The following is a 25,305-nucleotide window of genomic DNA, read 5'->3' on the forward strand; positions in this document are numbered from 1 at the left end:
ACTAGGTAAGCAAGCAAGAACAATAGCAAAAAATGGCAGATGGAGCAATAATAACGTCTCGGTTATGTATATAACCTTAGTTCCCTGATAGGGAACGAGACGCTGCGTAAAAACGCTATGGGAACGCCTCTGCGTGATGTCGTCTGAAGCACGTATGCAATCTGTCCAATCAGGAGACGGAACGTCATAGGCGGGTGACGTCACTGACCAGGAACCATAAAGCCGGCCCGTAAACACTGTCATTCAGCTTCTCAAAGTCTGAAGCAAGTCGCTTTCGGGCATGCAGGGAGTATGGCAGAGTTACGCAGCATCTCGTTCCCTATCAGGGAACTAAGGTTATATACATAACCGAGACGTTCCCTTTCAAGGGAACTCGCGCTGCGTAAAAACGCTATGGGAACGCCATACCAACGTCGCCATAGTAACAAGTGACCGATCGTGTGAAGCCGAAGCGCACAACTCACAGTAACACCTGTGCCCCTGGAGCGGAGCCGAGATCTAGCTCGTAGAATCTCACAAATGCGTGCGGTGAGGACCAGCCTGCCGCATCACAAATGTCAGAAATAAAAGCCTTGGAGGCTGCCATACTCCTTGTAGAGTGCGCTCGGACAGCCAATGGTGAAGGCTACCCGACCGCCTCATAAGCAAGTGAGATAGCCTCGACCACTCACTTGCTTATTCTCTGCTTAGATGCTGGTAGACCTTTTCTTGGTGCACCAAAACATATGAACAGGTGTTCATCAACATACGCATCCAATGCCCGTACTGGACATAGCAGATTAGCTTTTCCTGATCCGAAGACTTAAACGGAGGAGGACAGAAGGCCTGCAGCATGATAGGTCTCGCAGTATTAGTGAGAACCTTAGGAATATATCCCGGATTGGGATGTGGAAATGCCTTACATTTACCAGGCGCAAATTCAAGACACGATGGAGCAACCGACAGGGCTTGAATGTCTCCAATTCTCTTGAGAGACGAGATAGTGATGAGAAACACTGATTTTAGTGTAGAAACTTTTCTGCAACCTCTTCGATGGGTTCAAAGGGAGCCATAGATAGGCCCTGTAACACAGTGGCCAAATCCCATGTCGGTACTCTCGTGAACTGCAGGTCTTATCCTCATAGTGCCACGAAGGAAACGTGTTATATGCGGGTGTCTCCCCAAGAGAGTCCACTGAAAGGAGCGTGGTAAGCAGCTAAGGCCGCCACGTACACCTTTAGTGTGGAGGGGGATAGCCCTGTGGAAAATCTCTCCTGCAGGAAGTCCAGCACTGCGCTAACCAGGCAGTTAACTGGATCCCACTGATGATTCTCACACCAAGAAGTGAATAATCTCCACTTCAGAGAATATAGTTTCCTCGTGGAGGGAGCTCTGGATTGGAGGATGGTCTCAACAACCTCAGTTGAGAGACCGGAATCTATGAGACGTGCCCCCTCAGAGGCCACGCCCACAACTTCCATAACTCCGGGCGGGGGTGCAGTATCAGACCGCCCGCTTATGAGAGCTCCCGGGAGCAGAGCGATCGGGGAAAAAGCGTACAGCGGTAGCCTCGGCCACGGCTGTACCACAGCAACCAGCCCAAAAGGTGCTGGGTTTGACATGGAGAACCACAGTGGACAGTGAGTCGTCCCTCGAGACGCAAACAGATCCACTCTGGCTTAGCCGTAGTTCTCCCAAAGGAGCTTCACCACCTCCGGATGAAGTCTCCATTCCCCGGGCCTCGGCCCCTGCCTCGACAGGATGTCTGCTCCCATATTCAGGTACCCTGGGATGTAAACTGCTCTAAGGGATAGCAGTTTCCCTTGGGACCACAGGAGAATCTGATTCGCCAGCTTGTAAAGCGGGCGTGATCTCAGACCCCCCTGGTGATTATATACGAGACTACTGATGTGTTGTCTGTTAACACATGTTTGTCTCTGAGGTCTGGAAGGAAGTATCTCAATGCTAGAAATACCGCCATCATTTCTAGACAATTTATGCCATGTGAGATGATGGTCCTGCCACAGACCCCGTGTCGAGCGACCACTCACGATCGCCCCCCAGCCCGTGAGGGATGCATCTGTCGTTAGCGTGATGCGACGACTGAGAGCCCCCAGCACAGGTCCCTGGGATAGAAACCAAGGTTGCTTCCATATGTCTACAGCACGTAAGCGTCGCCGCGTGACTCTGATCATACGAAATGGATTCCCCCTCGGTGAGAACCCCATGGTTTTGAGCCACCACTGCAGCAGTCTCATGTACAGCAGGCCGTATAACGTTGGACGCTGCTGCCATCAGACCCAACAGTCTCTGGAACTGTTTTACAGTGAGTGACTGGCCTTGCCTTATGTCCGAGACGGTATTGAGGATTGATGTTATTCGAGCCGGAGATAAACGGGCTCTCATTATCACCGAGTCCCATACCACGCCCAGATAAGTGGTTCTCTGTGCAGGAGAAAGCACACTTTTCTTTGCGTTTAGTCTCAACCCCAACTTTTCCATATGAGCGAGAACAACACCTCAATGTTGAACCGCCATCTGCTCAGATTGAGCGAGAATCAACCAATCGTCTATGTAGTTGAGAATGCGGATGCCCTGCATGCGCAAGGGCACCAGCGCCGCATCTACACATTTGGTAAAAGTTCAGGGTGACAATGCTTAGGCCAAAGGGGAGAACCCGATATTGGTGTGCTTCGCCCCTGAAAGCAAACCTCAGGAATTATCTGTGATGTGGAAGGATTGACACATTGAAATACGCGTCTTTTAGATCTATCGTCACAAACCAATCCTCGGATCTGATTTGTGACACGACATGGCATTTTGAACTTGAGCCTTGCTACTGTTCAATATAATTGTCGCAGATCTAAAATTGGACGTATCCTCCGTCTTTCCTTGGCACAATGAAGTAACGGCTGTAAAAGCCTGACTCCCTGCTGGGAGGAGGGACCCTTTCTATAGCCTCCTTTCGCAAGAGTGTCTGCACTCCTTGTACCAATACCAGAGCCTGCTCGGGATCTACCACCATGGATAGAATCCCATTGAATCAGGGTGGGCGTGTTTCGAACTGAATCGCATACCCCTTTTCTATAGTTCGCAGGACCCACTGAGATACTTTGACAGATTTTCATTCTGACAAAAAAATCTACTAGGGGTACCAGTCTCTCGAGACTGGCCTCTGGTGTGACATAAGCAGCCAGCACAGTGCCCTGAAGCGACGGACCGGCAGGGAACAACTGGCGTGAACTGCTGAAGCGCGCCACCCTCGGGTGACACGCAGGGAACTACTGCGCCCCGGCATTGCGGCGGGGTTGGCAGAGCGCCCTCCTGAGGGCACCGAAGACTCACAGGCACCGTAAAATGAGGTGAACACTGTCTGTCTCCGGAAGGGACCACCCTCAGAATTTTTTTTTTTTTTTGGGAACCAGCCTCTCAAGACTAGCTCCTGATATGTTCTTAAGCAGCCAGCACAATGCCCTGAATCAGCGCACCGGCAGGGAACAATTGACTGGGCTACCAAGAGGAACGCGAGTCATCCTTGGGTGACTCGCGGGGAACTACTGCGCCCCGGCGTTGCGGCGGGTCAGCAGAGCGCCCCTAGAAAACACTACCAGGGTAGTGTGTATTGTGCAGCCAGCACAATGCCCTGAATCGGCGCACCGGCAGGGAACAACTGGCCTGGCTGTCACAGAGAATGCGAGCCACCCTTGAGTGACTCGCGAGGGATCACTGCACCCCGGCATTGCGGCGGGGTTGCAGAGCGCCCCCTTGAGGGTATCAAAGGCAGACGGGTACCGTATAAAGAGGTAAACGCCGTCTGGCTTTGGAGGGAAACTACACAAAGAACCAGCCTCTCAAGGTTGGGTCCTGGTGAGTTTTGTGCAATCAGCACAATGCCCCGCGGGGGGCACCAAAGGACAGACAGGCACCGTATGATGAGGTGAACACTGTCAGGCTTTGGTTCTGGCGAAATTCTAACAGCAATGACGGTCCTCAGACCCGTCTTGCTTAAAAGAATTTCGCCAGCGAGCGTTGCCCCGCTTTTTCAACTCCTCGGAGGGGAAATACGGATAGCAACGCTCTGTCTGGTGTTGTCTGCGCGAGAGGTTCAACCTGGTCACAGCTGCTTCCCGCCAGCAGCCATATAATCGTGCTTTCTCATAACCACACATTTTGATGTAAAATATATAGTATGAGAAAAAGTTTATTCCACAACCCCGACACCTCAGTGTGGAGGTCGGAAAAAACTGTAAAACCTCTCGCGGGAGATTGAAGTGGCAAGTCTTCAGAATCTTCCATAGCCACGCTAACAACATCCAGCTCCTCAGAACTAGACGCCATTAACGTGACTGTATCCACCGGAGAGGAAGAAACCGCAATGCGTGCTTCCTGCCTCCAAAATAGATACTTTTTTTTTTTTTAGATGCAGCAGGTGAAGGCAAAGATAGGGCATGGCCCGTCTTAAACCCCTCTGCTATATCCATATGCGAATCTCAAGACCTAAGGTGCCGAACTGCCTCGGCAGAAACGGGACCCAAGCCCTGAGAAACGCGAGCCGAGCCGCCCTCCTCAAAGAGAGCTCGGCGGGAGCGCAGCGCTGCTCGCAGTGCACACAGGCAGCCCCCTCGAGAGCTGCTTGGGCATGCTGCACTCCCAAACAAACAACACACATTCCATGTGTATCATATCCCGGGATAAACGCGGGAGGGATGAACACACTTCCTGAAATGTTGTTCGCTCGCCATAGACAGACAACAATAAATAGATAGGACAATCACACTTAGCGCTTGCTGAAGACACAGAAGCTGAATGACAGTGTTTACGGGCCGGCTTTATGGTTCCTGGTCAGTGACGTCACCCGCCTATGACGTTCCGTCTCCTGATTGGACAGATTGCATACGTGCTTCAGACGACATCACGCAGAGGCGTTCCCATAGCGTTTTTATGCAGCGCGAGTTCCCTTGAAAGGGAACTGACATGATCCATGATAACATGATATTTTTTGTGATATTTGTAAACTGTCTTTCTAAATGTTTCGTTAGCATGTTGTTAATGTACTGTTAAATGTGGTTAAAGTTACCATCATTTATTACTGTATTCACGGAGACAAGAGTCGTAGCTATTTTCATTTTTAAACACTTGCAGTCTGTATAATTCATAAACACAACTTCATTCTTTATAAATCTCTCCAACAGTGTGTAATGTTAGCTTTAGCCACGGAGCATACTATCAAACTTATTCAGAATCAAATGTAAACATCCAAATACTCACATGATCCGAAGCATACATGCAGCATGCATGACGAACATCTTGTAAAGATCCATTTGAGGGTTCACTGTGTGAACTTTGTTTATGCACTGTATTATAGTCAAGAGTTCAGGAGGGCAGGGAGCGAGAGATTTAAAGGGGCCGCAGCCTGAATCGGTGCATAGTTAACGATGCCCCAAAATAGGCAGTTAAAAAATAAATGTAAAAAAATCTATGGGGTATTTTGAGCTGAAATTTCACAGACACATTCAGGGGACACCTTAGACTTATATTACATCTTGTGAAAGAACGTTCTAGGGCACCTTTAAATAAATGCAAACATGATGTTTCAAGCTAAATTGTTGTTGTTTAAGTAATGCTCTTCAGGTGTGATTGATCCACTTGATGTTTGTATGCATATGTCTGCACTGATATCAGGCAGATCAAATATTGTGGTATCTGTCAGGTGTTAATAAGCAATGAAGCACATGAGACAATGCATATATACTTTTCCAATTTCTTTTTCAATTTACTTGACTCTTGACTGGTAAACAGTCTACAAATTTAGTGTTTTCCTTTTTTTTTTTTTTTTTTTTTTTTAATCATAGAGGATACTATTGAATAGTCTGGAATGACATCTTGTGGAAAAGGGAATTGTAGAAGTTGACTCATGGGTTTATATAAAAGGGCTCAATTCCAGTATAGTCAACACTTTGAGACAAATATTGATGTTAGCTCCTCATGGCTACTAGAATAAATATTGCAGTTGCAGCAGAGGTAGACTTATTCTTGGACTTGTCATTCACTCATCTGAACTCGGTTTAAAATAAATGACTCTAAAATGGAAATTATGTATAAGAATACCCACTTAGACATACAGTACACACTCACACATCTTTATTTCACACAGCAGGAACGAAAAGTATCAAGAAACAAGAATATAAGCTGATCACTATCATTCTGCTATGATTAAGCATTTCAGCTAAGAGGAACTGCTCTTTTGAATTGTCCAATTGATTCTTTAAAAGGAAATATCATAGATGTTAACCTTACATTGACACATTTGGCAGATTATTTTCTCAGAAGTAACATTCATTGCATACAAATTGAATTTGTATGTGTGTTTTCTGGGAATCCAATTCATGACCTTGACATTTATATCATGTTTTATTTGAGCTACAAGATTGAGCTACAAGATTGTATTTTTAATGAAACATTGAATAATATTGGTGCTACAGTAGTTACTGTTGTCAAGGCTATGGATATAACTGAGAATGTAACATTTAAAAGGAACACTGCCATGCTGTGCAAATAAGAGAAACCATTGCTGTTTTTTTACATGGAAATAATGACCAAATGGGACTTGTGTAGAGTCTTGCAATTAATATGACTTATTGCCTTAGCCTGAAAATATTTTTTGATGTAACATATAATTATGATTAATTATTATAGGTAAATATTAGGCACAAGGTGCTACAGTATATAGCATATATGCTATTCATTTTTATATATTAGGCTAACATAATATAAATCTTGTCATCACTGAGGGTCTTGACAACAAAATGTTAAAGAGAAAGTTCTTGTAAAAGTTAAAATAGGAATATGTTAATATATTTAAAATAAAAATGTAGACATAGGATGTACACACTGTATTGTATTGTATTGTTTTTGTAAATAAATATTTACACAGTGAAAATAGCATATTTTCTTAGCGATAGATGCTATTTACACTGAGTGAAATGTTGAATTCGTCTTTTTAAAAACTTGAGTGGCCCAATCAGATATTGGTGGGCGGAGCTAGTGAAAATAGCATTTTCTAGCGGACGCTATTTGCACTTAGTGTAAATTGACACTCAGAAAAATAAATACAATACAAAAAAATAAAAATACAAATACTGTTTTTTTTACAATTCAATTAAATTTCTGTACTATATTTAAGTATTTTTTAAGAAATACATTAACACAAGTTAAGATGTAGCATAAAAGTGAGATGACTACTTTTGTGGTGCTTTGTCATTTTTGGAGCTTGACAGCCCTTGGTTCTAATCACTGTCCAAAAAAGCAGCATGCACATTCTGCTAAACGTCTCCTTTTGTGTTTCATGGAAGAAAGAAAGTCCTACAGATTTTGAACAGCATACATTTTTATAGATGAACTATTCTTTTATGTGAAAAACTGCCACATATGCACTTGCAGTGAGTGACGTTGGTCGGAAAACAACTTCATTGTGAAAATGTAATATTAATAAGAGCTAGCACACTCTGACCACATCAAATATGGAGCAACGCCAACAAGCTTTCAAAATAGAAGTATGCAGTTTTGGTTCATTTTCCTATGCTTTATTTGTATGGTTTATTCAGGATATTTCTACTGCTGTGCTGTAAACTCCTTGCCACTCAATCAAACATTTTCCAATCTATGATGTTCCCTTCAGTCAAAGCTTCATAGAATTTCGACATTTTAGAACAAGGATTTTCCCTTTGGCAAACAGCTGAGCATACATTTTTTAACCTCGCTCTTTAATTCGAAGACCCTGCCGAGTTTTTTTCCATCTCTCTGCCTCCAAAATCTGGTCTACAAAAACAAATAAAGGTGCTTGTTTTGGGGCTTACCAGGGTGGCTCTAAAATCGAGTAAAACCCTGTTGAAATGCAGACGCTGCAGTACTTACATTCTGCCATCTGGAAGTGTTTTACACCTTTTAGATTGTCGTGGAATGTGTGGGGGTTGCTTTATTTTCTCATACTTTGTTTTGAGTGCTCTGAAACGTAATTACGCTTCTCTTCATTGATATCCTCCTTTCGCAACTCTCAGACCACATCAGTGAAACATTCAGAGATTGATTTGAAATGAAAAAGCAATCTTTGCTGTGAATAGAAGCTGTTGAGAAATAGCAGGTCCTCAGAGAGCTCCTCCAGATGTGTTGATTCACTTGGAAGTTGCCCATGTATGTATCCACATGGCTGGCTGGACTGCTTGGTTTACTTGCGTTTAAAAATAATATGCTGGAAAGGGCACAAGATCAGTGACCCTAACATTGGCTCACATTTTATCGCCCAATCAAACTTCAACTCAGCCTCCTGCAAAAATTGTTTCCACCTTAGTTTAATCTTACATGGCGATGAAGCTTTAGTCTAAGGGTTATTTAAACTAATTGTGCTAAAATATTTTCATGGTGCTTACAAAGGCACATATCACTCTTGCTATAGTTTTTCAAAACCCTTAACCCAAAGTATTAAACTTTAGCCCATCACTCATCCTGCACTGTTTAAGATATACAGACAAGAATAATACCTCAAATCCAGCAGTTTACACACAAAAAAATTCCATAGATATTAAGGGAAGGACATCTAGAGACCATAATATCATAGAGACCTGAGACTGGCGATGCGTTCCAAACAGGATATATCGCCCTCCGAAGGGCACTTCGGAGTGAAAACAATCATGGCCGCCATATTGACGGGTTGTTCTAAACCAAAGTACTCAAAACTGGCCACTTCAAAGGGCCCTTTGGAATAAAGGATTTTGAGGGGTACAACTGATGGACACTTCGGGCCCCCATGATCCTTTGCACAGGGAAGTTGTTTGATGCCACAGAATGGGTACAGGAGGCTCGGAGTTTGATTTTACCTATAAATGTATGTATAGTATTTTTTTCTATACTACTGTAATATTTATACGAGTTAGATTTGGTACATCATTATGGTCAAAATGACATTGACAAATGACATACTTCAACAAAAAAAGCTACCTTTATCTGTCCATTCAAATTTTTCAAATACATAGACACAATATACATTATATTTAAAGTAAAAGACCGGCAGTGGCTTATAATGTTACCACAGTAAATGAATGTGTATTAATACAAAGAGTACACCAGGGGAAAATAGACGAAAGAGCCTCCTTGATTGTCTCGTTAAGATAACGCAGAAGTGCATTCCAAAAAAAAGAGTTTTTTTGACCCCTACACCCTTCATCCCTTCGAAGCTCTCACTCCGGAGGGTAAACCCTTTGAAGGGATTAGGGCATCGGGATGAGCCCTTCCGAATGGAACGAAGGGTGGGATTGTTTGGATGCGACAATAATCAACCATCAAGAACACTCTAGCAACATCCTAGCACTGCCTTAGCAACCACTTGGAATACTTTAGCCATCACATAACAACACTAAAAAACCCTTAAATCCAATCTGCTCTTTTATAGGAAACTGAAGTTGGAGAAGGAGTTAGCTGGGATGCTTTGGAGGATACGTTGGGAGGAACTGCAGTTTGAAAGTCCCAACAAATATCACAAACGTGCGGGCAGCCGCCTCACTCTTTCCCAGGTATAAGCGTTCACTGGTATTTTCATATCTTGGATAAAGCTGCATAAAACTGATGTGTTTTCCATTTGACCACCTCTACGCCAGATCTAAAATTCATTTTAAAAGTGCAAGGATCAAATCTATATTTTAAAGATGAAATGTCTTTCTTTCTGTTTTTGTATAAACAACACTGAAAAGAGGTTTCCTTCTGTTTCAGTCCATATGGTTTTAATTTATCTCATAAAAATGCCTTTTTGGACTTGGCTGTAATTCCTGGCACAGTTTTTCAATGTCCATTTAAAACTGCATTCCTTGGGAATTACAATGATGGTTTAGTCAGTTAGCTGGTCACATAAGGTAGCTTGAATTTGTTCAACTGAATTCTCTTTAAATTAGAGAAAATACAAATTAATAACAAGCTCAGACGTTTGCTCCTATTTACAAATCTTGGTGTGTTCAAATGCCAGAATAGTTCAAATGCCAGAATAGTTCAAAATGGGTACAAGACCCATGCTGTGTAAGATTTCACTGAAGAAACTAACACAGAAATAATAAGGATAATTATAGCTTATACATTCTTGACTATTGTCTAGTTAGTTTGTTGAAGGTGGCTCAGTTTTACAGTAGCAGACTCATATTAACCAATTGTTCAAATAAGCTACAGTCTTGGCCATCTGGTCTCCTAATCAAACCATACCATGTATCATGATGGGGACATTCCATAGACATGATTTTATACTGTACAAGCTGTATATTCTATTCCCCCTATTTCCCTATTTTCAACGAAACATCATTGCCAACGTAGGGAATACCTGAACCAGTTCATTTCATCTATAAAGCAGTTCTGCAAAATTAACATCATCCAGCTCAGTTGCAGTGCAGTCCTTCTCTGGCCAATGAATGAACACTGTGCCATTATGATTTAGGATTCATCGTGCCATATATACACACACACACATACACATATAAACACACATATACATATACAGTGGATTTTATTAGGGTTTTTTGGCCTCATACTTGGAACATGCGTTTTGAAGGCCAGTGCATTTTCCAGGCTGCCATATACAGTATTACACATTTTGGAATCCCTTTCCAGTATGTTCCACATCATTGGACTGAATGTATGATTCATTCTACTCCACTGATGTTATTTAAATGAAACTTGTAATGCTTTTCTTCCCATACAATAATTTCTAATTCTTAAACATTCAAGACATGTTTCTTTTTTATTTTGATTATCAATAATTGGTTTGCCACTTTGACTCAATCAAGCTAAGGTTAGTTTCATTAGCCTTTGGAGGAAATGAATGAATTAAAGATGAATTAAATTTATGACACTGATCATGTGAGTTGCAGAGGTAAATTTAAATGAGACTATTTTGTATCAAATTTATGGTTGTCTCCGACTTTTGGACTCCACTATATGCATCTTTTCTTTTCTGACGTGCATAATGAAACTGCTTTGTCTTGAATGGTGCTAAGTGTTTTATTTTCTGTGTTTCCTTTCCAGAGAGGTTCCAGCTATGGATCCTTGATAACAACTCATGGAAAATATCAGCTATTTGCAAAAACAGGCTATTTTAAGGTGAGGCTGAGTTCTTCTGACATCCTCCCTCTGCTGCACACCCACACACATGCGTATTCACTGGAGAAATGGAGAGTGGGTGCACTACCAGCTCAATGTGTTGCTTTAAGATCACACTTTAATGCAGCTTTTTCAGCTCCTTAAGTCAATCCACAATGCTATCTGTGTTACACCATGATAATTGGATCACAAATTTCAAAATGCCAATAACGTAATCTGGAGGGAAAAGATTTTGCAGTATAAAGATGTATTATTCCTAGATTTTTTTTTGTAATTACGCTTCATGACATCTTTGTTGACTGTATGGCTCGATTCCAAACTCTAGTGAACCTCCTCGCTGTCTAAATACAGTAGCTACTAAGACAGCAATCTGGAACCTCATAAGTCAATTTAAATGATCTTCAATGGCAGCAACTAAGTTAGGGGTTCATTCGATAGAGTCAGAAGTTAGCATGTTGCTAAGCTAAAAACTCTATGGCCAGAAACATACTTTGTGTGAACACAAATGTATTGCAAATGTGATGTTCTGCTAAACATATTTAAAGTTCCCCTGTTATGCTTTTTTGAAAATGTTCATTAGGGCTGGGAGAATAAATCGATTCATCTCGATTCGTGGATCGATTCTGAGATTTTCCGAATGCATCGCGTTTGTCTCTTGACTCGATTCTGAGCTTAACAGCAGATGGCGTCCTAGGCGAGTTTTTTTTAACTGCATGCTCAAATGCTGACGAAGAAGAGCGCTCTTGTGTTCGGCTATGTACTTGCACATGAGAATGCTTTTTATATCGCAAGATTAATGTAAACAGCCCACTGCAAACACCCATTTAATTCGCTCAAACCTTTTTGAACATTATGAATAATTATTTTATAGAAGGTTCAAGTGGTGTGTGTAAGGAATTGGAAGAGAGCAGAGTACGGCTGTTTCTAAAGCATGCAGTGCCATCTGCTGTTGAAAACGATTTGAGAGAGAATAGCGATTGATTCGGAAAATCTCAGAATCGATCCAGAATCATTTCTTGATTCGCGATTCAATGATTTATTGTCCCAGCCCTAATGTTCATGCAGTGTGTAATACAGCTGTTTGTGAATATACAAGGTCTGCAAAGTTTTAAATATCAAAGAGAATAACAATTAAAGTTATTGTCTCCTAAAATAAAGAATAGATTCTGAAGAGCTGAAACGAGTCGTCAGCCTGAGCTGAAATTCAAATGTTGGTAATGGCCTTTTCGTTTCCTTTTCGTTTTGTTTCCAATCACAACAAACTGGGCCATCTGGCCAATCAGAGCAGAGCAGGCTCTTGGAAAGGAGGGGTTTAGAGAGATTTAACAATCTTGTCCCTTTAAGACAAGTCATTTCACTCTGCGGCCATCTTTGAAACGCCTCTTGGGCATCTTTTTGAATGGGGAAACATCAAATTCTCCAAAACTGTTCGCCAACCTTATGATTACATTTCATATTTGAAATCACCAATGAAATCTGACAACAGCTGTCTTATAAATGTTTTATCCAAACGCTCGAATCATGACAAAAAAATGTATTTTTTAGGCTGGATCAAGCTAATGCGCATACGCAGCCCTAAATGCGCGTCTCTTCTGCCATGTTTCGGAGGCGCGCGATTGTCTGTTTCTATAGAAACCGGTGCTTCTAACGGCTGCTGCAGTGACGCGATGACTTTACCAGTCGGCGATTGGCTCTTATTTAGAAGGCGGGACTTATTCCACCATATTGCGCGTTACACTTTCTCCCATTCAAAACAATACGAGTGACACGTCTTGTGTTATTCTATAGTCTTTGGATTGAATCCTTTATCGAGCCGTTTTAGACACTGTGTGAAAAGAGGTGATATGCAATGTATATTATGATAAAGTTTATGTATATTATGAATTTTTTGACCTTGGATGCATGTAAACCTATTGTAGGTTATTGATGCATGTAACCTATCTCAGGCTTAAACGTCATGCCCACGGACTGTTGGCTGAATGTCTTATACATACGGTGCATATATGGTATATATGGTGCGTGTTGCGTTCTTTAACAATCCACCTGGAAACAAACCTGCTGTGACCCCAAACCCCCTCATGGAAGAAGAAAGCTGTCGTGTTTACAACTGTGACACTAGCTTTATTCACAAATGATTTATGCAATATTCCAATTTTGCAAAGTTACATTTGCAACTGGATGGAAACATAGCTAAAACAAATACACTCACTTAAAAAATACACTAACGAGCGCTTGGATGAACTAAATGCTGGATTTTCAAAAGTATCTGAAGTATGCGAAAGTTCACAGCATAGACTGATGCTGTCAATCAGACAATCCTTGGTCAATGAAAGCTCCTATGGAGTCCAGACCTACTGCCGTCAGTCTGAAGGTTTGGCTACATGAGACAAATTGCACGAGTCCTCCAAAACAGAATTAGAGAGTTTAAAATAGCATAATAGGAGCACTTTAATGTACACTCTTGCATTGCTAAAGCTGGAACAAAACTGAGTAAGAGTGTGATAGAGTTTCAAGCTATTAAACGGATGAGGTATTATATTATGTAGATAGCTATAAATGTTGCCTTTAAGTAACTTGCTCAGCAAGATTCTCTCAAAACTGTTGCTTGAGCATTATGTGATGGAAAATTAAGAATCAAATCACTAAGCATCTGAAATTGCTCTAGGGTGCTCTAGTAAAGTGCAGATGTAATGTGTAAGCAACGGCTCCACCATAACAAGAATGGCAATGTACAGTGAGACATTTAAGATTATTTACAAGTCATTACTTTTACAAATAACTACAATGGAATATCAAAAATATATTGATACAACTATTTTTCTTTTAATCTATTAGTCTGCATTTACATTGCGCGTATATATTTTGACATGCCAAATTTTTGTCCCATGCTATATCATGCCAATTGCAATTTCAAGAGTGAATCCTGCATTTATATTTAGATGTCACCTCTGAAATTTTACAGCGTGGCCATTGGTCCTCTTAGCAGCATGAACAAAACTTTTATTTAATGGATTATATATAGCCTCGAAAATGCGTTCAAAAACCGCCTTCTTTATAATCAATTAATCATGATCTCAGAAATTGCCATTATAATCAATGAAGCTGTCTACACTGCACAATGAATCTCTTACTTACATCGTGTCTACACTTTGTTTGTTAATGAGAGGATTTGCGAGCGTGCAGAACTAAGTACTTGGACAAAAAAACTCCAACGTTTTAAACGGTGAGTGGATTCTGACTAAATTAAACACCTCTGATTGGCCATTGTGTTCAAGAGAACATGACTGTGATTGGCTACATTTCTCACTGCTGCAAAAACACATTGTAAATCGAAACATCTGACGTTCTCCAGAGTGCAAACACAAAAAACGCACTGGAGCATTTGCCAAATCTGTTTCACCAATATGATAACTAAATTTCAGTTATAAATACAGAGCCGTTTTGCAATGCACTCTGGGATTGACTTGTGCACAAAAGACCCATTTTTTGCTGCTTAAGATTTTGTCCAAAGCAGCAGAAGCAATTGGATTGTATCTTCCTTTCTGTTTTAATTTTTTGTGATAATGACCGACTAACTGTACATTATCCTGCTTAATACATGACTACTTATGAAATAAATAAATGAAATTCATGGGCATGAAATATTGATCTGAATTGTTTTATTAGGTGGGAAGGAGACCACAGAGTAGTACAAAATACATAAAACTAGCATAGCTATGTAGGAGTATAATTCAGGTTGCTTAGGACAACGGTCATTTATGCAGTCAAGTGTCATTATAGAAAAATGAAGACTGCATATTTATGATTGAGCAAGGTAATAAGGCAGCATATTTTTGTTGCCTGCTTGTTTGGAATGTGTCTGTGATGCGTTAAACCCAAATATATTTAGGTCTAGATAGGCAGCACACTAGTTTTTGGACACAGCCCATATCTAAAGCAAAGTGAACTTTTATTTTGGTCACCCACCAAGAACTCTTAGAGGACTTCTCTGAAAGCTTTAATTACGAGAAAATTTGATGTATGTAATTTGAATAAACAAAGAAGTCACTGTCACCTCTTTGTCCCACAGTGTAAGCTGAAAAGGACACTAAGGCATCAAATGTCTACTGAGCCAGCTGAATATTTCTGCTGTCACCGTGGCCACTGACAAGGACAAAGCAAATGATCAAATTCAATATTTTGAATGCCATTTTCTCAGTGTCAGTAGAGACTGTCTGCACAAAAAGTTTTACTTTGTCCATATCACAAATTTGTATTGCTCAGAGGTTCTTTCATATCTCAGGAGACTTACAGTAATAGAGATCTCAGTTTCTTTGTTTCTACTAAAGTGCAGAAATAAATCAATTTTAATTACTTAAATTACTTTAATAAAACTTAATTTTGACTCATGAGCTACGAAAAAGCACATATGAGCAATACAATTTTCGGGGATGTTAATTTATCCGGCTATATGACTCGAGGAAGATAAAAATTAAATCAATTTCCCACCATGACAGCTCCAGTCTGTCTTTTAGTGGCGGATCAATAGATCTGATCCTTTTAACACTTGTTTATTTTCACAACAGGGAAACCTGGTGGCTATCAAGCATGTGAACAAGAAGAGGATCGAGCTCACCAGACAAGTGCTGTTTGAACTAAAGCATGTAAGAGAATGCATTTAATCACAAGATAGAGGTTTTGCCTGTATTTTTATTTAATCTGTGTTTGCATCCATCTGTGTCTATATCTGGGAAGAGAAGACAAGGTATGCATGTTATGTGTGTGTTTAGACCATCGTTTATGACCCCAATGGACAGCCTTGCTGCCCAAGGTGGCTAAAACACCCCCCTGCCCTTTTCTACATATATAAACACACACACACACATGCATTCTTTGGAGGGGGGCTGGGAAGCCAGTATGAGGTTGTAGACACTGAGGTCGAAGGGCCGGCGGTGTGGCTGGATTTTTACAAGGTGTTTTAGAAAGGAAATTCTGACTTCAGACAGAGAACATTGTCATGAAATGGATGTTAAAGAAATGAAGTGGAAGAAGGCGACATTAGGGTGATATTTATTTGTATCTATTTTCTTTTTTTAAATAATTTAGCTACACTAAATTAATCACCGCTACACTAATACACATTCACACAGATGTCTTTGGCCATCACTTCATGTTTTCACTTCAAGTGTTTTAAGATGCCATATGTCAAGTTAAAAATTGTGCAACTTTTAAAATTCATCTCAAGACCTCTGCATTTTGTTTCTGAATGCCAGAACAAGTTTCATGTAAACACCCCTCCAAGACAAATATCCAGTCAGAATAGGATTTAAAAATGTATTTATGTTAATAGAAAAATAAAAAATATGTAATTGTCCGATTTAAATCTATTTTCTGACCAACCACAAAGCCCACCACAAAACATCATGAACCTAATCATGATTGAAATTGCTTAAAGGGTTACTTCACCCAAAAATGAAAATTCTGTCATTAATTACTCACCCTCATGTCATTCCAAACCCATAAGACTTTCATTTATATTCAGAACACAAATTAAGATATTTTAAATGAAATCTGAGAGCTTTCTGTCGCTTCATTTACAGCCTACGCAAGTACCACTTTCAAGCCTCAGAAAGTTAGTAAAGACATCATTAAAGTAATCCATGTGACTCCAGTGGTTCACGTGAGCACCACGATGCATGTGTGTTGTGTTGACACGAGAGCAGACGTTGTTGCGTGATCGCACATTGGGGATTAATATTTTGTAAATAAAGTAATTTAAATAGAGTAAAAAATACTGTATTTAAAGTATTTTTGCTCAAACAAAGCACTTGCGTCGCTTCATAAAATGGAGGTTAACCCACTTGGGTCACATGGATTACTTTAATGATGTCTTTACTACCTTTCTAGGGCTTAAAAGTGATAGTTGTGTAGGCGGTCAATGAGGGGACAGAAAGCTCTCAGATTTCATCAAAAAGAATTTCATTTGTGTTCCCAAGATGAACAAAAGTCTTGCAGGTTTGGAACAACATGAGGGTGAGTAATTAATGACAGAATTTTCATTTTTGAGTGAACTAACCCTTTAAAATGATTTTGTCATAATGGAAGTTCAATGGAAAGTCGAGTGCATTGCATTGTGGGATACAGTCATTTTTGCTCAGTACTCTGTAATAGTGCCCTGTTACAGTATATACTACACTATTTTGGCAATTGTCATAGGTCATCTGTATTTTGTGCATACAGAAATTCACATGCTATGCACAATGTACACAGGGCAGAGATAGTAAGAATGATATTGTAGTATGCTATTCTAGTCATATCCCAAATCTGTTCTCTCTGTCTATCATCTGAGACCACCATGATTGAGGCTGAGCATGAAAAACATGAAGTGAGTCCAAACTTCCCATAACAGTCTTATTTGAAGCCTAAGTTTATTTTGATGGCCTTATCCCGAGGGAAAGCTGATAAGATTAGCTGAATTGTGGCCAATTCTAACCTGCTCAGCTTTAATGGGAAACATGAGGGGCTGCATGGCTTTTTGCACATGAAGTAAGAAGTAAGTCTGAAATATCAGACAGTGGCCCTGGGGGTCTGATTAGCTGTCAAGTCAGGCCAGAGTGAAATGAAAGACAAACAATTTTTATATTTTTTTTCTTCTTTGTTCCTATACTGACATTTGCCCTCACTGTTATGTAGGTCAGAGCTTATGCTACTTTAAGTAGACATGGTCTGAGGAAAAAAACTAACTTTTTTGGCTTATGCTACTGTAAGTAGAAATGGTCTGAGGGGAAAAAAAAACAAACTTTAGAGAAACAACTGTTATTTTATTTTATTTTATTTTACTTTACTGTTTTATTTTATTTTATTATTAGCCATGGTCATTGAGATTTTCAGAATAAGTGGAAATCATACTAATTGTCAGCATCATATAGTTTATAATTCAAAATTTTGTTGTTATATATAGATGAGAGATGTGCAGTTCAACCATTTGACGAGGTTTATTGGCGCTTGTATCGATCCACCAAACATCTGCATTGTGACAGAGTATTGCCCCAGGGGCAGTCTACAGGTAAACATGTTAACTAATAATATTATTGTTAACCATTTATTCATATTATTCTGTGTTCACAAGCAGTGTGAATGGTTTTTGAAAGGATGACATTTGTATTGCTAATGTTATAATGCATTTTATTCTGCCCATTTCAGGGTAGTTGGCAACAATACAGTAACTGAGTCTCTATTACATTAAAATATTAATAACCTTGTTTGTTTATGTTAATGAACATATTTGTTTGTTGTTTGAATTATAGGCTTAAAATTTGCTTGTAAAAAACAAAGTCTGTGCATCTAGATGTTTCGCAGTGTTGAATTACAGTTTGTTCTTTTTTACAGGACATCCTTGAAAATGAGAGCATCAACCTGGACTGGATGTTCCGATACTCACTGATCAATGACATTGTGAAGGTTTGTGAGAAAACAGAAAGAAAATAAAGAACATATACAGTATGAACCCTATGTTATAACACATTTTAAAAACATAATAATTAAAAAAAAAAAACATAGAATACTTTAATACTTTACTTGTTGATATGGCTTTTGAAACCCAATAAATACGGTGTGCCTATTAAAATGTCTAATCTATTGTTGAAAAAGCCAGAGAGAAAAACCAAATCATAAAGCAGTGTTGGTTTGATTATTTGCTTTACTTAGAGAAGTCCCATTAGTAAAAGAAAATGGACTGGCATCAAAGATAGCAAGACATTTCTGGAAAACACATATGAAAATAATGTCTCTATTTCTCTCTCCATTAATGTAAACCAATCTTCTGTTCAATGTCAAAGGTACTTGAGAGCCCAGCCACATAAAAGCAATTGGCTTTTGCTGGAAAATTGTCCTGCAACTACAATAAAGTGAACGCTTGAGTGCACAAAACATATTTTTGCTTTTAAGATGGAAGATTGCTTAAAAAAGCATTGTTTGTTTTTAAAATAGCACTTGTCTGTCAGAATGAATTTTGTGGGCCAAGGCTGCCTAATTTAAGATTGACTGACAGAATCACCTTGAGTTGATCCTGATCCTGAGTATTAAATACAGTTGCTGTTTTATGGAAAAGACAATAACCTTTTATTGTAATTTCTGTATTATGTCTTGCAAAGGTAATTATGAAATATGTTCTTTGGCTTCTGTCGACCCAGTAATTTTCTTAATGATTTGAGCATACAAGGAAGTATTATTAAGAATTACAATATGTAATATACACGTTTAATGTTCATTGTTTTACATGTCCTACTTTCTCATGAAACAATTATATGCTACAGAATGTTTTTCAGTGGTTCATGTGTATTCTGTTCTATTTGCCCCATAAACTGTGGGCAAAGACATAATGTTCTTTTTAATGTTTATGCTGCCAGGGAATGAATTATCTGCACAACAGTTACATTGGCTCCCATGGCAATCTGAAATCATCTAATTGTGTGGTGGATAGCCGCTTCGTTTTGAAAATCACAGATTATGGTCTGGCAAGCTTCCGTTCATCCTGTGAAAATGAAGACTCGCATGCGCTGTACGCAAGTAAGAATCTGTTAAGATTTTCTTTTGTCTTGACGCATGAAACATCAATTGATTGTTGTCCGGTGCTGATAAATGATTTTGTGACTGCTTACCGAACTGATTTTTCAGAAAAGCTATGGACAGCTCCAGAGTTGCTAATATATGATAGGCATCCGCCCCAAGGAACCCAGAAAGGAGATGTGTACAGTTTTGGGATCATACTACAGGAGATAGCACTAAGGAATGGCCCATTTTATGTTGAAGGCATGGATCTTAGTCCCAAAGGTAACATCCCCAAAGATCAAGTACATTAAAACTAATTTGTTGTACACCAATGACAAGCATTTTTGTTTTTTTTGTTTTTTGTTTGTTTTTTTTGTTTTTTGTTACAGAGATAATCCAAAAGGTGCGGAATGGTCAGAAGCCATACTTCAGGCCTACCACAGATAACAGCCTGCACTGTGAGGAGCTGACCATCTTAATGGAAGGCTGTTGGGCTGAAGACCCTGCAGAACGGCCTGATTTCAGCCACGTCAAGATCTTCATTGCAAAATTTAACAAGTAAGCACTGCACCCTGCAACACAGCACTTACATTTGTTACATTTTCATATATGCCTCGACAAGCATGGATACTTAATCAATGAGTTTACATAAAATTGTTTAATGTAGGGCAATATGTAAATTCATAATTTTTTTAAATAGATTCAATTAAATATAGATGAATAGATTCCTAAAACCTAATCACACTTTTTTTATGATTAATCAAGATTAATCGCACCTAACATTCATGTTTTTAATATATTTTTATATTGTAATTAATTTTACATTTAATCTCCAAATTAGTGTAGAAATAACATAAAGACAGTATATTTTAAATATTTTGTCTAACAGGGGAAATTGAATAAAGTTATCAAACACTTTACAGTCTTCAGTGCTTAAATTATAAATTAAATATAGATTAATATTTATTAAAGCTTAAAAGTTATTCAGTCAAGAGCAATGAGTGATTTTCTCTTTTTCTTTTGTTGCTTGATTAACCTTAATGGCAGACTGCAGCAGGTTTATTAGACTGCTCTCACTGTAACTTCTCTAACTCAAACTGATACTTGACAAAATGGCATAATTTTGAGTGTTTTTGTCCGTTTAAGAGCAAAAGAGAACTCAATGCGGCCAGTGGCCTGTCTGTAGTTGTGTGTGTCTGTCTGTCACACAGACAGAAAATTCACAGACAGCACGTCACTGAGTTCTCTTTTGTGTCTTGTTGCGCTTAAATAGTTATTCATGCAAAAAGCATTTGCATGATCATATAATGTAAGGCTAGCTAAAGGATGACAGAAATATACACGTTAAACTGAAAACATTAATCACGAGTGTTAAAGGGTTAGTTCACCCAAAAATGAAAATTCTGTAATTTATTACTTACCCTCATGCCGTTCCACACCCGTAAGACCTTCATTGATCTTCGGAACACAAATTAAGATATTTTAGAAATCCGATGGCTCAATGAGGCCTGCATAGGGAGCAATGACATTTCCTCTCTCAAGATCCATAAAGGTACTAAAAACATATTTAAATCGGTTCATGTGAGTACAGTGGTTCAATATTAATATTATAAAGTGCCGAGAATATTTTTGGAGCCCCAAAAAAAACAAAATAACGACTTATTTAGTGATGGCCGATTTCAAAATTAATTTATGCTCATTTATGCTCCGATGCTTCATTTATGCTCTGATGCTTCATGAAGCAGTGTTTTGAAATCGGTCATGAGGGTAAGTAATAAATGACAGAATTTTCATTTTTGGGTGAACTAACCCTTTAACGCTTTAATTTTGACAGCCTTCATTTCTATATCAGTTCTATATTATAAGTTCATGATGTGGACAGTCAAGCTGTTTGTAGTCCGACACCTTTTTCCGCCCCTAATGGTTGATGGGAAATGATTGCTGCTGGCCATCAGCTGTTTTTTTTGTTTTGTTTTTTTAATGTTTAAGGAATCTGTGCATCACTACTTTCAAAATAAATCCTCACCTTCATTACAACAGACGAATAACACAAATGCTGCTCACTCTTTTTTCTGAAATGATTCATTGTTGCATTGTTTTGACCAGTTGACCAATTCTCCTTCACACAATTAAACACAAATGAAAGACCCAGGATTTACATGGATATGCAGTCATTATAATCTCAAAAAGAAACACTTTTCCCCCTGGTTTCACAGATAAGACTTAAGCTAGTCATTGGCTAAAAATGTTTGCATGTTTGAGCTGTTTTATTATCTGAAAGCAACTTGCACTCACATGTCTTAAAATATTTCAGAGCCATTGTTTTGTCTCAAGATACACACCAGTAATGTTTTTTTTTTTTATGTTTATAAAAGCTACTTAAATATCTTAATTGAAATAAGGCCTAATCCTGGTTTAGCCTAAGCCCTGTCTGTGAAACCAGGCCTTAATATAACAAACCACACAGACTGTGTTTTACTGCATGAAGTAGAAGCAGCATTGTATCATTGAACAGAATGCAGCATCTGTCCTAGAGCTGACAGCTCATTGATAAAAAGCCTATATTGATGTGAGTGAAATCTTTCCATGTTAATTCCCCAAAGGGGCACTTAAGTCATAGCTGACAGACGTTGACAAACTTCCACTAAAATGCCTGATATGTTTCACAAAAAACAGGACCTTACAGCCTAGTCTTCATTACATAAATGCATCTTGTTGACATTTGAGAAAGTTTAAATAAATCAGATATCTAGGTATAGACCAGGGCAGTGTTTCCCAAAATCATTGTAAGCCTAAATAGATTGTGTAAACAATTGCATGAGTCATCCTAGAATTACAGGCTGTTCCCCAAAAGCGTAGTAACTTAAGTGGTACTTGAAAATGGCTGTAGATCTGTGAGTGCTCTGGAGTATTTGCTACATTTCTTACACTTTTTGCACTGTAGCTATAATATGACTGTAATATTAAGATTTAATAAAATGTAATACTCTGTTACTTTTATTTAAATCAATAGAATGGACAGCCCTTAATTAGCTTTCCCTTTTAAGCAGGTGATTTAGCAATATTAGTATCACAATACAAGATGAAAAAAGAATACTGGAGTAGAATGTGCTTTTGATCATATTAATGCATAAAGATGAATACCTTTAGTATAATGATTAGAGAAGTGCAAAATATTTCAGCTGCTTTTTTTTTTTTTTTTTTTTGACATATCAGCATCTTTTATCATACTAAGGCAGAGTGGAGTTTTAAAATGGAGTTAAACTTTTTATTAATATCATTTATGTATGTTATTGTTAGCTTCTTTAAATAATAATAATTCTATTTTTTTGTAGAATTCTAAATAATTCTATTTTTTGTAGAATTCTAAATAATTCTATTTTTTGTAGAATTCTAAATAATTCTATTTTTTGTATGTAGGAGTAAGATCTGACCCCTAAATAGAACAATATGATTCAGCAAACCACACACCAGCAGTACATGATTCAACCAGAAACGACCACACTTCATCATAACTGTGTTTTACTGCCTCATAAGATGCAACTATATTCCTTACTCATACTCCTTCTGACATATACTGTATTATAGCTCATGACTGTAGAACTGAGTACATATTCCGGTTTCCTGTTTTCAGCACACTATTCTCATGCTTGTTTCATAACCAGTCATATGCTTTGATATCCCCAATTCGTCTTGCAGAATAATTCATGGGTTACTAGCCAGTGATCTCACATAATTGTAATCTTCTACTGTAATCTGTCTGGTGTAATTATAATCATCTATATCTGCTATAATTACACATCAGATGTGGAACCAGGTGTCTAATGTTTTTTTTGTGTGTGTGTGTTTGCTTGTTTTTGGCAGAGAAGGCAGCACCAGTATTCTCAGTAACCTGCTGTCCAGAATGGAACAGTATGCCAATAACCTGGAGAACTTGGTAGAGGAGCGAACACAGGCCTACCTCGAAGAGAAACGCAAGGCCGAAAATCTTCTTTACCAAATTCTTCCACAGTAAGAATATTTTCGTATGCAATTTCCAAACTTTTAATTGGAGATTGAGAAAGAACAACTATTAGTTCAAGAGTTCTCTTATTACTACATAACTTGCATGTGACGTAACTTCTACCATATTGTTTTGTCTCATCTAAAAATGATTATTAAAAGTCATTAAAAGTGGTGAGAACTTTTAAGATCGGCTTAAGATGAAGCAGACTAATTATTATAAACTCTCTAAAAGAATAGCTAGGAATTAACCAAGATCTTTCATTTCTTTAATTAAATGAATTATCATTAATTGATCTCGAAAGTGATCTTGGGTCTTATTAACAGAAAGTCTGAGAGTCTCAGCTGGACAAAGCTCCCAAATTTTCAACATGCTGTAAATAATGTCAGATCTATTTATACCTTTGTTTTGTTTCTAGTTAAGGATTTATTAAACAAAATGATTTTCTGCTTTCAACTGTGAATTGTTAAACTGATTGTTTGCTACTGCATGTCTGCTATTGTACTTGGACTTGTGTATGGAAAATAATTTTGTGGTTCACTTGATCGTAACCTAATTCTCCCCACAGTTCAGTGGCGGAGCAGCTCAAGCGAGGAGAGACCGTACAAGCAGAAGCCTTTGACAGCGTCACCATCTATTTCAGTGACATAGTGGGCTTCACATCAATGTCTGCTGAGAGTACACCATTACAGGTCTGCACATTAATTTTTAGATAAAAACTCTGTGTAACTATTCTAATAAATATATTATGTTTAAATAAACAGTGAGCTAGGTTGTGTAAGATGCATTAGACTACTGTGATCTGGCATATTTCACAGGGAATGTTTACTCAGTAAAAACAAAATGAATGATGAATGCACATATTTCATATTTGGTCTAATCTGTTTATCTGTGATTGGGCTGAACATAACCATATTTAGTATGCAACTATCCTGCAATATTTTATGATTACGCAAGCACTATGCATCACTGCTATTGCAGTCAACAAATCTGACCTTCATAATGTCAAACAGAGATATAGACTGTCGCATTCTCCGGTCTGAGTTACAGAAAAGGCATTCCTTCCTTTGCATTCCCATGTATATTAACACAATAATCTCTTTTTGATGAGAGGTTGCAAAGTTTTGCCCCAAGATGGTCATGAATGTGGGGGGTTGAAATGTTTTTTTTGTTTTTTTGTTTTTTGGAAAATTTGTTAAAAACCACAGTGGAGCTATATACTATTTATGGCAGCTGTTACAGAAACATTTTTACAAAGAATCTTCTGATTTAACCTTGGGATTTGAAGTATTACATAGCTTAGATATCATGACACTAATAATTTTTAATTTCTAATAGAAATGCAATAGAAAATCAATCGGTAGTTATTAATAGAATAACGAGACACCAACCTTTACATTCAATCGCGTTTGGTCCCATTTATTTTTGATCACAGTGCATACACATTCAAACTTTTATTCCAAAAGTGCGCACATTTGTAGAAATACACGTTTACCTCAGATTTCATTAGATAGAATATAATCTGGGCCGTATGCAGGGTTTCATAATTACCGAGGTCAGAAAATGTTGTTTGCTGGGGGGGTACAGGGGCATGCTCCCCCAAGAAAATTTAGATTTCTCTGTTGTACATATGTGCATTTTTAAGACGTTTTAAGCCCATG

General features: G+C 38.6%; 1 protein-coding gene across 1 annotated transcript in view; it reads left to right on the forward strand.

Annotated features, from left to right (window-relative positions):
• npr2 (natriuretic peptide receptor 2) overlaps positions 1 to 25,305 on the forward strand; it is a 65,885-nt gene that overhangs the window by 29,794 nt on the left and 10,786 nt on the right. The window contains exons 8-17 of the mRNA XM_048190158.1: positions 9,425 to 9,545; positions 11,038 to 11,112; positions 15,678 to 15,755; positions 18,053 to 18,157; positions 18,481 to 18,552; positions 19,500 to 19,659; positions 19,768 to 19,923; positions 20,031 to 20,199; positions 23,506 to 23,652; positions 24,213 to 24,336. Of these exons, the coding sequence (XP_048046115.1) occupies positions 9,425 to 9,545; positions 11,038 to 11,112; positions 15,678 to 15,755; positions 18,053 to 18,157; positions 18,481 to 18,552; positions 19,500 to 19,659; positions 19,768 to 19,923; positions 20,031 to 20,199; positions 23,506 to 23,652; positions 24,213 to 24,336 (1,207 nt within the window). The remainder of the gene's footprint in view (positions 1 to 9,424; positions 9,546 to 11,037; positions 11,113 to 15,677; positions 15,756 to 18,052; positions 18,158 to 18,480; positions 18,553 to 19,499; positions 19,660 to 19,767; positions 19,924 to 20,030; positions 20,200 to 23,505; positions 23,653 to 24,212; positions 24,337 to 25,305) is intronic.

Source organism: Megalobrama amblycephala, linkage group LG4 (genome assembly GCF_018812025.1).
Source record: "Megalobrama amblycephala isolate DHTTF-2021 linkage group LG4, ASM1881202v1, whole genome shotgun sequence".
NCBI lineage: Eukaryota > Metazoa > Chordata > Actinopteri > Cypriniformes > Xenocyprididae > Megalobrama > Megalobrama amblycephala.